Genomic DNA, 19,701 nt, shown 5'->3' with positions numbered 1-19,701 from the left:
GCCGGCACCTCTATGGCCCAGGCCCCGCCCCTCGCCGCGCCCGGGGCGTGCCCAGGCCCCGCCCCCAGCCCAGGCCCCGCCCCCGCCGCAGCCCAGGGTGCAAATAGAGGGTTTATTTCCTAAGACTCAATAGATTTTCTTCCTTGCAAATAAATACAAAGGAGCGTCTGACCGTGCAGGGAGGAGGAGACGCGAGTCCAGTGGGGGGAAGGGGCGGGCAGGGCACAGCCGATCCCAACAGCGACGTATCAAAGTGTGCAAGTAAGAAGATCACAAAGAGAAGTCCCGGGCTACGCAGGCTGGAAGGGCCACAATGGGAAGCGCTGTTCAGTACCAAAATGCTTCCCCCAAGACCCTGAAACGGGCTACAAATGAGAATAATTTAAATTCTCCAGTCTGTACAGTATTTACAGCGCCCTTCCCCCACTGGAGCTGTGCCACTGCACACAGGGGGGAGGCACCAGCCCCAGGGAACTGGGCCTGGCTGGGCACCTGGCCTGCCCCTGGGAATGTGACACTCAAGCCAGGGAGCAGGGACAGGCAGGGCAGCACCCTAGAAGGGGAGGCTCTATCTAGCAGTGTCAGCTGGAACCAGGGGAGGGTGCAGAGAGTACTGCTAGGCACTGCATTCATCAGCAGGCAATAGGTCTGCCTGCTTCTGCTCTAACCCACTCACCCCTGGCTGCTTTCAGGAGCACACTCTGTCCCAGTGATGGGGGCAAGCCCCTGCTCCTGTACAGACCAGCTGCACTAAGTGCTCAGGACTGAGAGCCCTGTTTGCCCTGAGACTGAGAAGCCATGAGCAGAGCCAGTGGATCACCAACGCAGCAGCTGGCATCAGTCACTCTCGCTGGAGTCGCTGCTCTGTTCGCCTTGCACCTTGTTGCGGTGCTGCATGGCACGGTGGTAAGCAATCTGCACAGACTTGCGGATGTTTGACTTCCGGCCCTCCAGCATCTTCTCCTTATCCAGGTCCTGGTTCACACCCAGTGGCACAAGCTTGGTCCGGGGCAGCCACTGCCTGGAGGAAAGGACATCGCACCTCATGAGGCTTCCCATCAGCTGCATACCCCACCCCGAGCCTCGTGGAGTTCACTGACTCGCCTCAGCACCCCATCCCCAGCAGGCCTTGCTCTGTCTTGCTGGGGGACCACAGAGCTGGCACACATCACGAGAAAGCCCTGGCCGGCCCTTACCAGGTGCGCTTGTTGTCAAAGAAGAGGACGAGGTAGAGATGCTCTCGTGCTTCCTGAGTCATCTGCTCTCCCAACTTCAGCACCTCCAAGGGAGGCACTGGAATGGGGACACCATGGTGGAACATACCCTCCCGTGGCATCTTCGGATCAATGATCTGCCAAACCAGCAGGGAGACAAAGGTGAGATCCCAGGGTAGGGGCAGAAGCCCCCCAGCTCCACTAAGACACTGAGGAAAGCCTTTCCTGGGGGTATAAAGGCAGAATCAGGATGCTCGCTCCAGCTGGGAAAAAACAGAGTGCTGCCCAGTCCCTAATAATCCACTCACGCACCTCCCCTCAGCTCTTGGCAGCATTATGCCTTTGAACCTCCCCGCAGGGCTTGGTTTGACCAGTTTGTTCCCAAGTGTTGCGCTTAGAGCCCAAAGGCCCCATGTTAGTGACTGCACTGCAAAGCAGCCAACTAACACCAGCTCCCTGAGCTCTGTGTGTCACCTCAACAACCTGAAGCAAAGAGGCAACACCACAACCAGTTCAGGCGAAGTCACAGGGGCTCTCTCCTGCTCACATCCCCCCTTCAGAAACAACCTTAGCTCATGCTTGTGTTTGCAATTCCTTGCCTTCCGCAATGGGCCTCTGGTATCACTGACAAGACAGCAGCTGGTGTGCCGATAGCACTGCCTACCATGCTGATCACCAGACTCTCAGCGCTTCCTTCTCTTTAGACTGCGAGCAGCCTGGGGCAGGCTCTGCATACAGCGCCTAGCACAGCAGAGCCTGGTCTGTAACTGGGGCTCCAAGGCAATGCCACAGTACTAACAAACCAACTCTCTTGCTAGCCTCTGGGAAGAAGAGCCTCCAGCTCCCCGGGGACTGCGTGTCTGCTGCACTCACATGAGTGAAGCTGTATTGGAGACGGTAGAGCCTGCAGCTCAGCCTCCCGTAACCCTGGGGAGCAGATCTGCAGAGTGACGGGGGTATTTCCATGCTCGGCTGAGGCTGGAGCAGCACTTTCCAAGGTTCGATTGCTAGGTTTTTAAGGCCAGAAGGGACTTTCTAGTCTGCATAACAAAGGCCAGAGAGCGTCACCCAGCGACTCCTGCACTGACCCCCACCGCTGGGTCTGACTAAAGCAGGACCAGCTAAGAACTGAGAAACAGCTGGGGCCAGGATCACTAGCCTGGGGAGCCAGCCAGCCACATTCTAAAGGGGTTCACAGCAGCAGCAGCAGCACGGCCGTGCTGGGTCAGACCAATGGTCCAGCTAGCCCAATGTCCTGGCTCTGGCAGTGGCCAGGTGCTAGCAGAGGGAATGAATAGAACAGGGCTGTTATCCAGTGATCCAGCTTCTGGCAGTTGGAAATTTAGTAACACCCACAGCATGGGGTTGTTGCCCTGCCCATCCTGGCTAACAGCTATTGATGGGCTGTCCCCCATGAACAGACAGTTCAACCCAGTCGTACTTTTCTTCACATCCCCTGACAATGAGTGCCACACAAGAACTTCCTTGTGTTTTAAACCTGCCGCCAAATCGTGTTACGTGAAGAGGCAAATGATGCTTCCCTATTCAGTCCACCTGTTATGACTGTACAGACCATGCATAAGTGTTCTCTCTGGCAGGCGGGGGGCAGAGGAGACCTGAGGCCACCCCCAAGAACAGGGCTACCCCACAGGATTTGCACATTGGAGCAAATGGCAAATGTGCTTTAGCCCTAATTGTTATGGGAAGCAGCAAGCCCCTTAACTTCCCCACTAGTCACAGGGCTCAGGGAGACTAGCCCACAATCGGCACAAGAGCAGCAAGCCTCCAGCCGGACTGGCCCAAGGATGGCAGTGACATGTGGTGCAGATCATCTGGGAGCAAGGGGAGGGGATTCCCAGTGTTCTGGCCATCCAGCAAGAGAATCCGTTCACTCCCTCACTAGGAGCCAGGTGAGATTCTGCCAGGCCCCGGATCCTGCAGGGGGAGGAAAAGGAGAGCTGAGGGCACCCAGCCTGCTGTACCCACCAGTGCTGGGTACGATGGGTACCCCCTGCACTTAGCCCACACCAGGTCCAAGGCGTCCAGAGAGGAGTCTTCATCTTCCGACAACCACCCGGCTCCACGCCCAATGCTCTTCCGCACCACTGCGCCAAAGAAAAGAGGGGAAGAATTAGCACTGACACTTCCAGACAGCGACAGGAGCTGGAAGCTGCTGGCTGAGGCCCAAGATACTCACTGCTGTGACCAACGCCTCGCCCAGCACCAACAGAGTAGGACTCATTCTCTGTTCCAGAAGTATCCTCGCTGCTGTCCTCTGGGAAGTTGACACGGGAGAAGGAGGGCTTCCCTCTGCCCTGCTTCGAGGGCGTCGTGCTGTGGGAAGGCAGGGAAGCAGTCCTGTTACTAGGTGCCATGTTACCTTTCCAGGCACTGCGGGGACGAGATCCTTAGGACACCCATGCTTTGGGGAGGCGGCCAGCCAGTGCCCTCAGGAATAGAGCCCACAGTGCTCAGCAGAGCAACTGCCCACAATGCTGTTCTAAGATATGGGGCTCTCCAGTCGCCTTTGAAAGGGAGAGTCAGTGGTTAAGTGAGAAGGGTCCCCCCAGATGGCATTCCACCCCACCCCCACCCGGGTCTTCACTCCAGGGCAGGCCTAGGGTCCCTCTGTCCACAGAGAGAAAGAAACTGGCACAATCCACACAACCCATGCTGGCCTCCAGCAGACATGTGCGGGAGCAACCCCTGTGCTGTTCTCTGGTTCGGGCTCTCCGGCCATGGCCTCACCAAGAGGGCTGTTTGACAGCTTCCCCCAGGGCAGGGCTGAGCGCTGGCAGACGCATAGCAAGCCAGGCCCAATGAGTCCCAGAGTCTGGGCCTTCTGCTCCTCAGCAGGCACGTCACAAACATACGTGGCTTTGGGCACTGCATGTGAGAGGAAGGGAGGAGCGGGGGCAGCCATGGTGGGTGCTTCAGCCTTCAAAGAGTTACTGCTCAATGGATTTACAAACAGGCTGAAGGCCCCACTCCTAGTACAGCCGCTGGGACAGAGCCACCTGGGCACTGTACCTGGTGCGATCTGAGGCAGCGCTGCTGCTGCTGCTGCTGCTGGACTCTGAGTCGGAGCTGCTCCGAGGAAGGCTGCAGTCATTCCGGTAAACCAGGAAGCTCTTTTTAACTGGCTGGCTTCCGCCACTGAAGCCATTGGCTGACAGGTCTGCAGCAGAGCCAGGTGAGGGACATCATTAGTCACACACACAGATCCAGCATGGCCCCCTCCGACCCTTGCTGCTGCACCATCCACACTCACCAATGGGAGGGTCTTCGGTGGATTTATCGCTGTCACTCTCTGAGCTGGAACTTGGCCGTGGGCTTCTCCCTCTCTTCCGCTGGCGCTGCGACCCCTCCATTATTGGAAGCTGGGGGGGACCTATTGGGCTACTCCCATGCCCTGCAGCTAGCTGGCTGTCCCGGTTCTTGGGTGGGCGTCCGGGGCGTTTTGGGGGCCCTGCGGTTTTGGGGTTCTTTTTGGAGAAGAGCACAGAAGTCCTCCTGCCGACCTCGTGTGCTGGGGTGGAGGAAGAGTTGGGGCCCAGGCCTGGCAGAGGGGATGAGAGACAGCATGTTCAGAAGCTGGGCAGCAGGATCCACCACGTTGCTCCACTCCCAGCTCCCCAGGAGAGCTCTGGAAATCTGCCCCCACAGCTCACACCTGCCTCCAGCAAGGCCATCGGGCAGCAGTGCCGAAAAGCACGAGGGGAGAGCTGCGGGGAGCTCAGGGCTGGCACAAGAGAGCTGCAGATCAGCAGCAGAGCCTTGTAAGGAAGGGATAGTCCCATGCCTTCTCCCATCTTGCCACCACTGTCCTCACATCACCAAACCTGGGCAGTTGGCAGAGTTGCAGAGAATCCTCACCAGAGGGGATCTCCAGAGAAGCCTCCACCCTAGCAGTGCAGCCACTCCCTCATGTTCAGAGACACCGAAATCAACAAAAGGAAGCAAGATGAGCAGCAACAGCATCTCCCAAATTCCTCAGGCTCCAGCTGGGAGCTGCCCAGCCCTGCTGTGCCCCTGAAAAGCTACAGACATCTGAAGTGCTTGTGAAAAAGCTTGCACTTCCCTGTGCTAAAGGCCCAGCAAGCCTGCAGCAGGAAAGCAGTCCAGCCCCATGGATTCCCACTGGGCCCCATGCCCGCAGTCAATTCATGGCCAGTGGTTATTTCTGAAAGGGACTGAAGGATGGAATTTCTGCCGTGCTCTCAAGGCAGCCAGGCCCAGAGCCTCCTTCCTTGTGCGTGCCAGGGAAGGGGGAGCTTGTAGGTGGTCAGTGCTTCAGCTCTTGGCTGCTGCACTGTTCTCCAGGCAGCCTAGCTCACCGGCCAACACTGCTGGCTCCCATCCAGCTTTGACTCCGTCCTCTGCAGCCTGGCTCCATGGCACAGTGCAGGGAACACGTCCTGCCAGCCAATCAACTGCCTCGTGGGGGAAAGCTGCCGAGCAAGTGGCAGCTGCAGGCAGGTCCTGGCACAGCTGGGAGACAGGAAATGAAATGCTGGGCACCTGGTGCAGCAAAAAGGGAATCTTGGATTGGAAAATGCCCAACTCTACACTCTGGAGTTGGCAACTGTCCCATCTGAGAGGAACAGGGCAGGTCATGCCTGCCAAAGCTATTGATCCCAGCTTTCCAGACTCCAGGAGGCAACACCTTCCTGGGTCATGCTCACGCATGGCCCTGTTAAGATGTGCCAATGTGTTGGGTGTGGTAACCCTGCCCGGGCGCTAGCCCCTGCAACCCAGCAACCCAGCACGCTGTCCTGGCACGAGACGGCCAAGGAGGGGGCTCGGGATCCACCCGAAGGGGCAGCTGGAAAGAGCTGGAGGGGAAGAAGGATGCAGAGGCTCAGCTAGCGAGTGGAGCTGGGGAAGGGATCAGCTAAGAGAAGAACTGGGAAGCGAGAAGGAGGAAAGAAGGAAAAGGTGAAAGGTCTGAGGTCAGGAGACGCAGGAAAGTCAGACCTGGGTCTGGGAGCAGACACTCAGCGAGGGAAATGGAGGGACGTGCGGGAGAGGGCGTCACGGCAATCAACCCGGGGAAATGGGACCGGCTCCAAAGGCAGTTTTAGCTTAAACCAGACCCTGCAAAGGGGAAGTGAGGCAGCCCCCGCTCTCCGAGCCTCAAGCCTGTGCCCAGAGACTGCGCGTCTAGTCAGGCAATACAGGTCGAAGGGGCCCAGTGCCCAGGTGAAGGCCCCGAGTGAAGAAACCTGCTTGGTGACAAACTGGGTCCAAAGGGACAGCGCCAGGAGCAGCCAAGCCAAGGAGAGGCAAAGAACAGGCCAGCGAGAGCGGAGCTGCACTGCCAGCCCAGGAGAGGAAAAGCTGCCCAGGCTGCTGGAGAGAGATCTCTGCGCCGAACCCCATGACTCTGGACCTAGCTGGGCAGCGTGGCCAAGGTCCCCTGGGTCCTGAGCGGGGAGCCTAGAGCTGCCCGTTCGAAGTGTCAGGTCGTGGCCACAGCGGGCGGATTTCAGCTCCTGCTCCCTGTGGGGTTTTCCCGGCTCGCTTCCAAACCCGTCCAAAGGAGCCCGTGTGTCCTGGTTTGCTCTGTCTCCCCTCCCGGTTAGCCCAGCCAGGTCACCCACTCCTCCCAGCAGGCCCCCGGGCCCTCCTGCTCTGCCCGCCCCCACCCGGCCTCTCCTCCCCAGAGGCCCAGCCCGACCCCCCACATCCAGAGACCCGCCCCCACCCGGCCTCTCCTCCCCAGGGGCCCAGCCCGACCCCCCCCATCCAGGGACCCGCCCCCACCCGGCCTCTCCTCCCCAGGGGCCCAGCCCGACCCCCCCCATCCAGACCCGCCCCCACCTGGCCTCTCCGGCCCTGGGGCCCAGTCCTACCCGCATCCAGAGACCCGCCCCCACCTGGCCTCTCCTCCCCAGGGGCCCAGCCCAACCCCCCCATCCAGAGACCCGCCCCCACCTGGCCTCTCCTCCCCAGGGGCCCAGCCCGACCCCCGCCATCCAGAGACCCGCCCCCACCTGGCCTCTCCTCCCCAGGGGCCCAGCCTGACACCCCCCCATCCAGAGACCCGCCCCCACCCGGCCTCTCCTCCCCAGGGGCCCAGCCCGACACCCCCTCATCCAGAGACCCGCCCCCACCTGGCCTCTCCTCCCCAGGGGCCCAGCCCGACACCCCCCCCATCCAGAGACCCGCCCCCACCTGGCCTCTCCTCCCCAGAGGCCCAGTCCTACCCCCATCCAGAGACCCGCCCCCACCCGGCCTCTCCTGACCCCCCCCCATCCAGAGACCCGCCCCCACCTGGCCTCTCCTCCCCAGGGGCCCAGCCCGACACCCCCCCATCCAGAGACCCGCCCCCACCTGGCCTCTCCTCCCCAGGGGCCCAGCCCGACACCCCCCCATCCAGAGACCCGCCCCCACCCGGCCTCTCCTCCCCAGGGGCCCAGCCCGACACCCCCCCATCCAGAGACCCGCCCCCACCCGGCCTCTCCTGACCCCCGCCATCCAGAGACCCACCCCCACCTGGCCTCTCCACCCCAGGGGCCCAGCTTGACCCCACCCATCCAGAGACCTGCCCCCACCCGGCCTCTCCTCCCCAGAGGCCCAGCCTGACCCCCATCCAGGCTCTCCTGGCTCCACTCAGGCTCCCCGCCGGCCCCATTCAGGCTCTCCCAGCCAGGGTGACCAGATGTCCCGAGTTTGAGGAGTTTGTCCGGCATCCCGACCAGAGTACAGTCGGGAGCCATTTGTCCTGATATTTTGTTTCCTCCCACCACAGCCTCTGCTCTGGAAGGTATGGTCCATGGCTGCTGATTCTGCACACTCCACCCTTCTCAGGCCCTGCCCAGATATGGGGTTACACCAAGCCCCTAGGTATTACATGCTATGCCAGGGTGTTGATACCACGCCCCCAGCCAGTACCTTTGCCAGTTTCCTGGCTGCTGCTCTCCTCTGCAGCGCTGTCGGTCTGTATGTCCTTCTCGCAGGGGTGGTGGGCCTGCAAGATCCCCCTGGCGGAGGGGCCGTGCCTGTCCAGCACATCCCGTGGGTGAGCCAGCTTCCGGCGCAGGACTGTGATCTCCTTCTTGATCATCTTGGCACGGCGGGAGCGCCCGATGCTCTGCTTCCCAGCACTGACCTCGTCCAACTGCTCCAGCAAGATCTTAAGCTGCTCCTCCAAGGGCAGGTGCTTCTGATTCTCTGACAGCAGCAGCCGCACCTCCTCTGTAGGCACAAAGAGGGTCAGATGGGTGAGAGAAGCCAGGTAGTGCTTTGAAATTCTCTTCCTCCTGGAAAGGGGACATGACAATCCACAGGCACAGAACAGTCACCTGAAGGGGGCCCAAGAGACACGCTCCATGGGAAGGGAAGAGCCAAACAGGCTGAGTCTCAGAAATGCACAGAGAATAATCCACATCGAGCTGAATGGGCCAGGGGTTTGCCACTGGATAGAGCAGCACAAGAATCAATTCATTAGGGGGCTGTCCTGGAGCAGGGAGGGGAGGGGAGGGGAAATGTCCCCCCCCCCCCCCCCAGCTCTGGGGAGACCCCACCTCCTGGGCCCTGTACTCAGCTCCAGGCCCCTCAATTCCTCCAGCTGCCCAGACTGGGCAGGGCCAGTCCTGCGGGTTGGCAGTCCAGGCGGTGGCCAGGGCAGCCCGCCATGCGCAGGATTTGCCTGATTCTTACCTGACCTGCTAAGAGCCAGCTGGGCTAACAGAGGCAGCAGACAGGAAGGTGGAGCAGCTGCCTCTGGAGAGCAGGGCGAGGGACCCGAGCTGCAAGGGGCCGAGCCAGGTGACTCCTCCGGAGCCAGGGTGCCCCCCTCCCCCATGCTCCACTGTTGCGTGCAATCCCCACTGCTCCTGTCTCCCCCTCCTGTTCCTCCTTGGAGCCTCGGGCCACTCTGAACTGGGAGCGTCCTCCTGTCTGCTATGCGGGGAGAGGGACTGATATCGGGGTGTCCCCCTCCCCCACCCATGTACTCAGTCTCCACGGAGCTGGGGTAATGGGATGGGGGAAATCTGTTTGTGCGGCTGCCTCTCCGGGTCCAGCAGCAGCAGCTTGCGTCTGAACAAGCCTTCAGATGCCTGACCCCGAGTGTTTCTTAAAGAGACAGTACGCTCAACACTCACTCAGCCACACACAATCCCCCCAACACACACTTCACAGCACAATCCTGGTATCAGGAGCTGCTGCTCTTCTCCCTCTCCTTACACAGCCTGCAGGGAAAGTGACCTGGATGCAGGGAGCCCTGATGTCGCTCCTTGCTCCCCCCCTCCCCCACAGCTCCTTAGCGGTGGGTGTGGGGGGCGCAGAGGGGGTGCAGCAATGCCAGGTGCTTCGTCACTGCATCCAGGCCAGTTTTCCCATGTGGGTGCAGAATGGGGTGCAGGGATTAGGGGCACGGGAGGGGAGTGCAAGGATTGGGGAGTGCACGGGAGGGGAGTGCAAGGAGGGTGAAGAGCCCCTGGGGGGCCAGGGGCAATTTGGGGGAAGGGGGCGTGCCACACCCACAGGGACCAGGGGCACCAAATGCAAGTTTGCCAGGGTGCCATGTTCCCTAAGGTCGGCCCTGTGCAGGGAAGTGGGGCTGGCCCTGGGAAGGCCTCCATTCTACACCCTCACTGTCCCGTTGGAGGGAGCTGAGAGGGGACTGAAGGGAAGAGTCTGGCTTGGGGGCACATGACAGCAGCTTGCCAAAGGGCCCCGCATGGCACAATATGCATTATGTCACCCCCGAATCATTAGCACAAGACCAGGAAAACCAGATTCTCTTGTTGCACCTGACCATGTGCACCAACAGCACCGAGGGGCAAGCCAGGAAGCCCATCTCCATCTGCCAACCAGCAAAATGCACCTGACCCTCGGGGTCCAGAACTGCCCTGGGACTGGCCCTTTCTCTTTGGGGAACGGGCATGTGGGCTGGCTAGGAGACATAGGAGGAGGTGGCAGATATTGCCGGGGGAGGATGGGTGCACTAGAATTATGTCCTGCCCTGGCCTCCAATGATCTAGCAGGAATTCCCCGCTGTGACTTCCACAGGTGACCCTCCTGCAGCCTTTGCACCCTGGGATGGGGTGTCAATACCCACCCTCCTCAGTGCCTCGGTGCAGCACTTCATCCACAGGGATGCAGTGTGGAAAGTGCATGCCTGTCTCAAAATCAATGCCCATTTTCTCTGCTTGCCGGCGAGCCTGCCGCAGCACAGCTCCCCCCTGCTCTCGCAGCCGCACGGCCGCACGGTAGAAGATTGTGTCCTTGGCATTGTATTTCAAGCAGTTGCTGACAATCAGGTTGAAATCTTCCTCAAAGTCATCCAAGTTCATGTAGCGATAGGCCTCCAGGTTCTGCTTCATGGTATAGAAATCCATTGGCTTCTTGATATGATCTAGGTAGTCTGGGACCTGCACAGGGAGAACAGCCAGAGCTGAGCCTGGAGTCACACCTCAGAACTACCTGCTCCAAGAAAACAGCTGTTAGAAGAATCCAGTCCTGGTGCTTTGCCCCAAATGGCGTCGCATACCCTGCAAACACTGCCCGCTCTGTGTAGACACAGGGAACGGCACTAACAGACTGGGCCTATGCATACTGCAGCCCAGCCCAACACCGGGAGCAATACAACTGGAGGCGTTTCAGAGGTGCCATTGCTCACACCACAGCCCCAGCCCTAGCCCTCTCCTCTGGCTGGTGGCAAGCAGGAATCCGGCCCAGGCTCTGGAATTCCCCAAGGCATGTCAGAGGCTTGCCTTCCTCCCAGATGGGTTGGAGGGGGTGGAATTTCATAGCCCAGTTACAGAGGGCTCCAAGATGTACAAACACACAGAAGAATTGCAAGAGTAGGGCAGCGGGTGCAGGCAGGCACAGCCCCTGGCGAGATAAAACCGAGAAGGACACAGTTGACAGACTCAGAGTTTTCCACTTCACCCGCTCAGGAGAAGTCTGATGCCAAACTCATTTCATGTCTATGCCTAGACAGAGTGCTTCCAAGGGAACGGAGGGGAGCGTGCTGAGGGTCCCACTGCACCCTGCCTTTCCAAGCAAGGAGCCCTGCTTGCCTGGCCCGGCCAAGCCCACCATAACCGCACAAGAGGAATACGGACCATTCATCTCTCTGCCAGTCCCTGTACCAGGCTACAGTCCCAGCTGTGCTCAGCTCAGCTGCCCACATCCCCACTTGGCTAAGTCCCCGGGCCGCCTGCTAGCTGTCTGGAGAACACCACTTGCTGCCTTTGGCATGGGCAGACTGGGGTTGAGTTTGAGTGAAGTAGAAATCCGGGGGGAGGGGGTTCTTACTTCGTAGATTTCTGTTACCTCAGACAGAGGGACCGGCTCGCTGAAGATGTTGCCCGTGTCCTTCTCCTGGAGCTGCTCGAGAGTCCTGCGGAGGAGGATGAGGAAGGGCGTCAGCTGCATCTCCAGCACCACCTGCTGGATTTTAATCTGAAACACAAGAACAGGGCGGGACTGAGCCTTTGCCTCCTGGACCTGTGCTACAGCCCGTGGGACGCAGACAAGGCTCTGGGTGCGATCTGGACTTCAGAGAGAAAAGAGGAGCCATTTCCCAGCTGCTTCGAGAGGCCAGCCTCCCCGTGCGATGGCTGCACGCAGGATACTCTGACTGAGTGTGTCAATGCCAGTGAAAAGCAGAGATGCAGGAACAGCACCTGCACTTCCCAAAGTCCCACCCCCCCTCAGACCCTGCTGGGACAGGGCACAGCGTAAGCACACACCACCGCACGGCATAAACAGGAGAATCAGCCAGTACCCACGGGGGGACCTGCGCTCCCCTCCCTCCCCACACTCACGTCAGGAATCTGGGCTCGCCCCAAGTTCCTGCAGGGGGGACCTGTGCTGTCACCCTCAAGCTCCCAGGAGGGACACACAATTGTTACCGTCTCTCTCTTGAGCTTCTCCCGTTTGCGTATCAGCTCCACCAGCAGGCGCGCGCGCTCTAGGTCATGGCGGAGGCGCTGCCATGATTTCAGCTGCTCCTTCAGGGCCCAATTCTTATCCTCTGTCTCCCTCTGCAGGAACATCAGAGACCATGAGATGGAGGGAAGCAGCTCCCCGTGGCAGTGTGCTGGAAACTCTTTCCCCGTGAAGAGGGAGGGGCCTGACATTTTCAGAAGTGACTTGAGATTCCGGCACATCTGAAAATGGGCTGATTTCCAGCCAGTGCCAAGCACCTGAAGTGTCTCAAGTTGGGTGGTCGCTTCTGAAAATGCAGACTTCTAATCCCTGGGGTTGCAGACAGACCCTTCCTAATGTGACCCAACACAGCACTGCCTGCCAAGTCCGCAGTTAGATAAAGCTAGTGTGCCTCTGCAGCTGCTCAGAGCTCTGCTAAACTGCAGTGGAGCAGAGCTAATAATACTCTGGTCAGTTTCACTGCCCCCGCAGCAGGGAAATGGTGAATTTCACTCTGCTGAGTATAGCTGGGGCAAGTGCTGGAGCTGCTCTCCAGGAGCAGCCCAAAAACCTGAGAAGGAGCAGAGTAGGGGAGACCTCTGCCCCATCCCAGCACCTGGGGTTCCGGAGAAGAGGTAGAGTGACAACCGTGAGCCAGGAGGCTCTAAGGTGGTGAGCAGGGAGCAGAAAGCCCCTGCTCCTTTCCAGAAACCAGAGGCACCCACTAGTGACAGGCTGATGCAGACGCTAGGAACAAGCAGGGCTCAGAGCCAGAACTCTGGTAGGAATTCCGGCAGCAGGAATAGGGGCCTGTGTTTTTCCCCGGGACACTGCCCTGGACTTCCCTAGTGGGCCCTCCACTCTCACCCGGCCTCTGGCTAGCTCTCTGTAGTAGGTTTTTCCAACCCCTGCCAGCTGGAGACAGGCAGGAGAGACCAAGGCAGCCAGACACACTCTTTGCATCCCTCCCCATGGCGAGCTTTGGAAGGTCAGTGCCTGGTAAGTCTCAGATGCTGAACACAGTAGAGAAAGGGGAAGCAGCAGTGGTGGGGAGCTGGGACTGCTCTTTCCTCCAAAGGACAGTTTGGCCCATTCTCCAGCATGGCTCTGAAATTGCAGGCATTACGAGCAGGAAATGCTTCGGCCCCAGGGCCCTGGGATGCACAACGCACACAGGACATCAGCACACAGAGCCCACCCCATACCTGGTCACAGTTCCTTTGTGACTGCAAGTGTGTCTGCAGCCGGCGCAGCAGAGGCACCCCATTGCGGGACTGTCTCTTCAGCGTCCAGTAGCTGTGAAGTCTCTGCATGAACTGGCTCTTCCTCGGGATGGTTAAACGGTTAGTGATCTTACTGAGCCTAGGGAGGGAGGGAGGAAGGAAGGGAGGTAAAGCACGTACATGATCAGTCAGGTGAGCCCTTCCACTGACAAACCAGGCCCAGCGAGAGGTGCCTAGCCACACAAGCCAAACCCCAGGGACTCAGCTCAGGATTGGCTGGGGAGTTTCCTGCAAGGCAGCAGTCCAGCTGAGAAAGGCGTGGGACAGACAGGCTTCTCTGCAGGACTGTGCTGCATGGCATTCTGATCTCAAACCCGATAAGAGGAAACTTTATTCACACAACATGTAGTTAGTCTGTGGAACTCTCTGTCACATGATCTCACTGAGGTCAAGAACTTCAGGGCTTAAGCCAGTTTCTACCTATTAGAGACCAGGATAAGGTCTAATGTGGGGGGCAGACCATCACTAGTGTGGGGTTCTCCTTCCTCTGAAGCTTCTGGGGCTGGTCACTGACAGATACAGAAGACTGGACTAGAGAAACCCCGGGTCTGATCCAGTCTGGCAATTACTATCTCCTTGCAAAGCCCCACTACTCTGCTGGTTACCAGCCCTTCATCCTCTTACCCAGCTCACTTAGTGAGGCCACTGTACAACTGGCATGCTCCCTGTCCTGCTTGGATGGTAAACTGTGGGTCAGGAGACAGCTAACAGGAGGTGAGAAACACCATGAGGACACCACAGATCCTTAGATTAGTTGGCCCTTGTGGTCCTGGCTAACCTTATGGGTCTGTGGAGCACAGGCCAGGGGTTTTCCTAGTTCCCACAACTTTGAATGGCGCTCCAGAGGAGGGCAGGTACTACCACTCCAGGCTGGGAGATGGGGCTGGGTTAACAGCTAGCAGAAAGCATAAAGTTAGTGCCCTTCCTGGGACACTCACATGGTGTCCCAGCAGCTAGCTCCATTCAGCACAGACTTCCTCAGGAGGATGGCCTTGGCCCTAACAAAGAGCTGAAGGAGCAGCAGGGCCAAGGGGAGAAATACAAACCAAGGCAGATAAATTAACAGTACCCTCTTCCTTCTACAATGGTTTGTTCCAAAGTCCCTGAGGTTAACACAACAGGAAAAGACCCCTGGGAACCCCCAGCTGCTTCCTGACCTGTCCCGCCGTGCTCACTCTGCCATTAGACTAACAGCAGCCACCTGCTGCTCCTTCCGGCCCCAGCCACCTTCATGGAGCAGCACAGCGGAGAGGAGCTCAGCTTGGACTTATGAAACTGGCTGCAAGCCCCCAAGCCACACTGCTTGCAGGATTCACCAGCGAAGCCGCCAAGCACCCCGAACAAGGAATGAAATAAACCAGAGCTTGGCGGGGCTAATGACAGGAATACAGACTGTCTGGATGGGGGGACTGTACCTGTGGGGGGAGCAGGGCCTCGAGGCAAGGGGCTGTCTGGACAGAGGGGCTGTACCTGTGGGGGGCGCAGGAGCCCGAGGCAAAGGGCTGGGGGGGAAGAGGGGCAGGACCCCAGGCAAGGGGCTATACCAGGAGAGGGTGAGGGGGGAGGGCAGGACCCCGAGGCAAAGGACTGTCTGGACAGAGGGGAGCGTGCCAGGGGCCGTACCTGTGAGGTGGGATGCAGGGCACTGACACCACAGGTGCTGCCGCTCGCTTTTCTGCCAAGATCTTCCTTGCCTTCTTCATTTTGATTCTGGATTTGGCCTTTGCCTTCTTCACCTTCTCTGAACTCCAGCTTTTGCCCTCCTCCTCCTCCTCCTCGTCCTCTTCCTCCCCTTCACTGTGGGAGAGGGCGGGGAGCCTGCGCACCGAGCCGGGTGGGGTGTGGATGTCACAGTAGGCAGTTTTGCGCACACTGAAGGAAGTGCCGTTTGCTCCCGTCTCCCGGACGGGCTCCATTTTCATGTAGAGTCCAGCCTGCTGGGCACAGGTGACATGGAAGGCAGTGTAGCAGTTGGCCTTATGGCACTGGATGCAAGCCCCCGAGCCACGCTGCTTGCAGATGTAGCAGGTCAGCTTCCACCGGGCAGGTGGGATGTGTTCAATGCTGTCTATGGGCTCCAGGAACACAGTGTTGGCAAAGCAAACCTCTGGAATCCAGAGGGCACAGACCACATGTGCCCAGCGCCCATCATCTGTCTGCTTGAAAGCACCGCCCTTGTTCGGGCACAGAGCACAGTCCACTGCCCTGGAGGGGGACTGGAGACACCTTCTGCAGAGCCACTGGCCCTCGGGGATGTAGGGCACCCCATAGCACTCCTGATGGACAGCCAGGTTGCACATGTCACAGAAGAGAATGACGTTGCTGTTCTGACACTCTCCATCATTGCAGATGCAGCAGACTGCGTCCTCATCAACCAGGGCATTGGGGTCCCCCTTGTTGTGACTCTCAAAGTAGGACTCCTTCTCCAGCCGGTCCATTAAGTACTCAAAGATCTCCTGGGGAATGGGACTCACACCCTCCGTCTTCCGTCGGTCATTCATGATGTCCAGCCAGATATAATCTTCCTCGTCCATGTCATACTCCACCTCCTCATCCAGCTCCTCCGCTGACTTTTCAATGTACCTGAGAGGCAGGTAGAGAGGGAATGAGTGACTGGCAGGAACCAAGAGCTAGTGCAGCCTAACCCCCCAAAGGGACCAGAGGGGGAGATCTGACCACCATGGCCAGGAACAAGCCAGAAAGAAAAAGGAAGGGGAAGGAACCCACTGAAATAGGAGATGTTGTGCATGCCTCTTTTCTCAGTTACTGAGCAGAACTGCAGTATGCTGGTGCGGCTGGCACAATGCAGGAAGGACACTGCACCAAACAATGCTCCTGCTTGGCAACTGATGAAGCTTGGAGTATCTCATGAAGGCAAGACAATCACATGGAACATGGTACCAACCCCCAGGCAAGTTCCCATGTGCTCTGGGGCCATTTAACCTAACAAGTGGGGTAGTTCAGCTATTCTCATGGGCCGGCTGCCATAATCAAGTCCCACTTGGAATCTTTTCTTCACACGCGTAAGGAGAAACGCTTACGTTCTGGAGCAGATTCTGCGGCCAGTTACACGGAGCAGATACAGGGTACGTCTACACTGCAATAAAACACTGTGGCTGGCCTGGGTCATCTGTGAGACAGTAAAATTGCAGTGTAGACTTCTGGCTTGGGCAGGAGGTGGGCTCTGAGACCTGCAAGGGAGGAGGGTCCCAGAGCGTAGGCTTCGGTCCGAGCCTGAATGTTTACACTGCAATTTGCTAGTCCCCAGTCCAAGTCCATTGACATGGCCCAGTCACGAGACATACCCTCAGGAACCGCCAGGCTCCTGTTCCGCCACCTGCTATGGGATTGTAGCAGTGAGAAAGGGTTTGATAACAAGAGAGGTTTTGTCAGCCAGACAAGAAGTGGGAACCAATAAGTCTCCAGCTTACAGACCCCTGGGTTAACGGGACACCACAAAGGGGAGGAAAAGAAAAAGTCCCTGGAGCCTGCAACAACAGTGCAGCAGGATCTGTAGGATTCACCTCCCCAGAGAGGCACCAGAGAGGCCCATAGCAGAAACAGACAGGTACCATGTAGACTGTGCCTGGACAAAGTACTAGACAGTGGGGAAGAATCCTGCCCCAGTCCCTGGGGGACAGCTTAGATGAAACCTAGCAGGGAGTCCCCCGCCCTCCAAAGTGCAGATGGTACCTGTAGTAAGAAGTGGGGCGAGGAGGTGCATCGGGGGTGTCCTGCTCCAGCTCCCGGTACACCACCTCTGGGAGCTTGGGGGTGGTGCCTGCAGAGGCGCTGTGGTGATGGTGGTGGTTGGAATCCTTGCGCTTCTCCTTGTTCTTGTGCTTGCCAGCTTTAGGGGTGGTGGCCGGGGTCTCTGTGTTCTCCTTGTTGCTCCCGTTCTCCGGCACCTCCTCAGGAGCCTCCTCATCCTCTGACACCACATCAAGGTTGTCAAAGATGCTAATGCGGTGCACGCGCCCATGCAGGTCCACTTCCACCATGCGCTGGGCCTGGGCGTAGGTCATCACTTCACGGCTTGGTGACTGCGAGGTTTCCGAGGGGCTGGGGGACTGCTTGTTGGCAGTGCGGGCCTGGCGCCCCTTCTTCTTGTGTTTGCGGATGGGAGTATGCTGGGGTGGAGGTGGGTTGTCATGGTCATAGTGGTAAAGATGGTACTCGATGCCGCTGTAGCTCTTGTAGATTTTGCGGCAGGTGCCCACAGGGCACTCATATGGGGGCTTGGTTGCCCGCAGATTGTGGCAGAATGTCTTCACATCAAAGTCCACCCCCATGGCGTCACCTCTGCACGGAAGAGGAGTGAGAGACAGGTATGAGGTGCAGTTATGTGCCCCCCAACCTCCCTGTGGACTCATCCACCCACCCTCAACCCTCACCCCCATCACCTGTGGGCTCATCTTCCCGCAGATCTGGGGCTCTCCTCCCTTCCCCCCAGTGCTCACACACCCACCCCCAACCCTCACCCTCTGCAGGCTCATCTTCCTGCAGCCCTGGGGCTCTCCCCCCATGCCCCAAACCCCCCTGGGCTCACACACCCACCCCCAATCCTGGGCCTTCATCCCCTGTGGGCTCATCTTCCTGCAGCCCTGTGACTCTCCCCCCGGTGCCCCCAACCCCCCTGGGCCCACACACCCACCCTCAAACTGCCCCCCATGAGCCCAACCCCCTGGGCCCACCCCCCCAACCCCTCCATGCTCCCAACCCCCCTGGGCTCACACACCCGCTCCCGACCCCCCCATGCTCCCAACCCCCCTGGGCCCACACACCCACCCCCCGACCTCCCCATGCTCCCAACCCCCCTGGGCCCACACACCCACCCCCCGACCCCCCCATGCCCCAAACCCCCCTGGGCTCACATACCCGCCCCCAATCCTGGGCCTTCATCCCCTGTGGGCTCATCTTCCTGCAGCCCTGTGACTCTCCCCCCGGTGCCCCCAACCCCCGGGGCTCACAAACCCACCCTCAAACTGCCCCCCATGAGCCCAACCCCCTGGGCCCACCCCCCCCAACCCCTCCATGCTCCCAACCCCCCTGGGCTCACACACCCGCCCCCCCCATGCTCCCAACCCCCCTAGGCCCACGCACCCGCCCCGACCCCGCCATGCTCCCAACCCCCCTGGGCCCACACACCCACCCCCCGACCCCCCCATGCCCCAAACCCCCCTGGGCTCACACACCCGCCCCCAATCCTGGGCCTTCATCCCCTGTGGGCTCATCTTCCTGCAGCCCTGTGACTCTCCCCCCGGTGCCCCCAACCCCCGGGGCTCACAAACCCACCCTCAAACTGCCCCCCATGCTCCCAACCCCCCTGGGCTCACACACCCGCCCCGACCCCGCCATGCTCCCAACCCCCCTGGGCCCACGCACCCGCCCCCCCCCGGACCCGCCCGGCCCCAGCCCCGCGGGGCAGCAGGCCTGGGGCTCACCGGCCGCCCGGAGGCCGCGGTCAGCGGCGGAGCCCGGTCGCTGCGGGCGGGGCCATGGCGGCGGGGCCGGGCCGGGCCCGGAACAATGGAGGCTCCGGCGGCTCCTGGCGCGGGGCGGCCCCGCTGAGTAAAGCGCGTCGCGGCCCTTAGCAACCGCACTTTCGCCACGGCCCGGCGGGACAGGAGAGCGGGCTCGGACGGGCCGAGCCGGGCCGAGCGAAGCGGGGCCGGGGCGGGCCGCGCCCTGCAGCCACCCCCATGAGTCTGGCAGTGCCGAGCCGGGCGAGGCGAATCTGCGGCCGGGAATCAATGGTGGCTCCGGACGCCTGGGTTCTCTCGCTGCTGGCGGTTCAAGGAACAGACCCCGCCCCCCGCGCGGAGCCGCCCCAGCTGGACCGGCCTGCGGGGGGACCCAGGGAGCATGGGCTGTGGGGGATGGGCAGGGGGATGCAGGGGGGATGGGCTGTGGGGGATGGGCAGGGGAACCCAGGGGGGCATTGGGAGGGAGGGCTGTGGGGGATGGGCAGGGGGGATGGGCAGGGGGACCCAGGGGGCACTGAGAGGGAGGGCTGTGGGGGATGGGCAGGGGGATGCAGAGAGGATGGATTGGGGGATGGGAAGGGGGCATTGGGAGGATGGGCAGGCGGACCCAGGGCCATGGGGAGGGGACGCAGGGGGGATGGGAAGGGGGCATTGGGAGGGAGGGAGGGAAGGGGTATTTTGGGGCCCCTTTGCTGGTAGGTGTCTCCTGAAGTGTGCTGTGGCAGGTGGAGGCCAGTGGGAGCAGCGCCTGCCCTGTGCGGGGCCGGTAGGTGGTGGTGTTGCCCAGGGAACCTGTGTGCTCCTTCCCACCAGTCGCGGCGGGACAGGTGC

The 19,701-nt window shown here is 60.1% G+C and overlaps 1 protein-coding gene across 2 annotated transcripts; it reads right to left on the bottom strand.

The window, feature by feature from the left end:
* Window positions 1–93: 93 nt before the first annotated feature.
* BRPF1 (bromodomain and PHD finger containing 1) lies at window positions 94–18,917 on the bottom strand. Of its 2 annotated transcripts, none has more exons than XM_050960881.1 (14): window positions 18,829–18,917; window positions 17,078–17,686; window positions 15,008–15,967; window positions 13,307–13,463; window positions 12,086–12,217; window positions 11,487–11,633; window positions 10,285–10,597; window positions 8,112–8,414; window positions 4,486–4,773; window positions 4,245–4,392; window positions 3,412–3,548; window positions 3,201–3,319; window positions 1,197–1,351; window positions 94–1,021 (listed from the first exon to the last, which is right to left on the bottom strand). In XM_050960881.1, the coding sequence occupies exons 2-14, from the start codon at window positions 17,674–17,676 to the stop codon at window positions 838–840; spliced, it is 3,642 nt and encodes a 1,213-aa protein (XP_050816838.1). In that variant the 5' UTR covers window positions 17,677–17,686; window positions 18,829–18,917; the 3' UTR covers window positions 94–837. The 2 variants fall into 2 exon arrangements, with proteins under 2 accessions (XP_050816838.1, XP_050816839.1); XM_050960882.1 differs by having other exon boundaries at window positions 11,505–11,633.
* Between the last annotated feature and the right edge of the window lie 784 nt (window positions 18,918–19,701).

Source organism: Gopherus flavomarginatus, chromosome 6, assembly GCF_025201925.1.
Source record: "Gopherus flavomarginatus isolate rGopFla2 chromosome 6, rGopFla2.mat.asm, whole genome shotgun sequence".
Taxonomy (NCBI): domain Eukaryota; kingdom Metazoa; phylum Chordata; order Testudines; family Testudinidae; genus Gopherus; species Gopherus flavomarginatus.
Note: the sequence above shows the minus strand (reverse complement) of the source record. Positions and strands in the feature narration are given on the sequence as shown.

Excerpts from the sequence above, each read along its gene's own strand:
- BRPF1 (XM_050960881.1), bottom strand. The coding sequence starts at position 17,676 with ATGGGGGTGGACTTTGATGTGAAGACATTCTGCCACAATCTGCGGGCA. Across the intron at positions 4,393-4,485 it reads CACCGAAGACCCTCCCATTG|ACCTGTCAGCCAATGGCTTC; the intron begins GTGAGTGTGGAT and ends GCTCTGCTGCAG. Across the intron at positions 1,352-3,200 it reads ACCCATCGTACCCAGCACTG|ATCATTGATCCGAAGATGCC; the intron begins GTGGGTACAGCA and ends CTGGTTTGGCAG.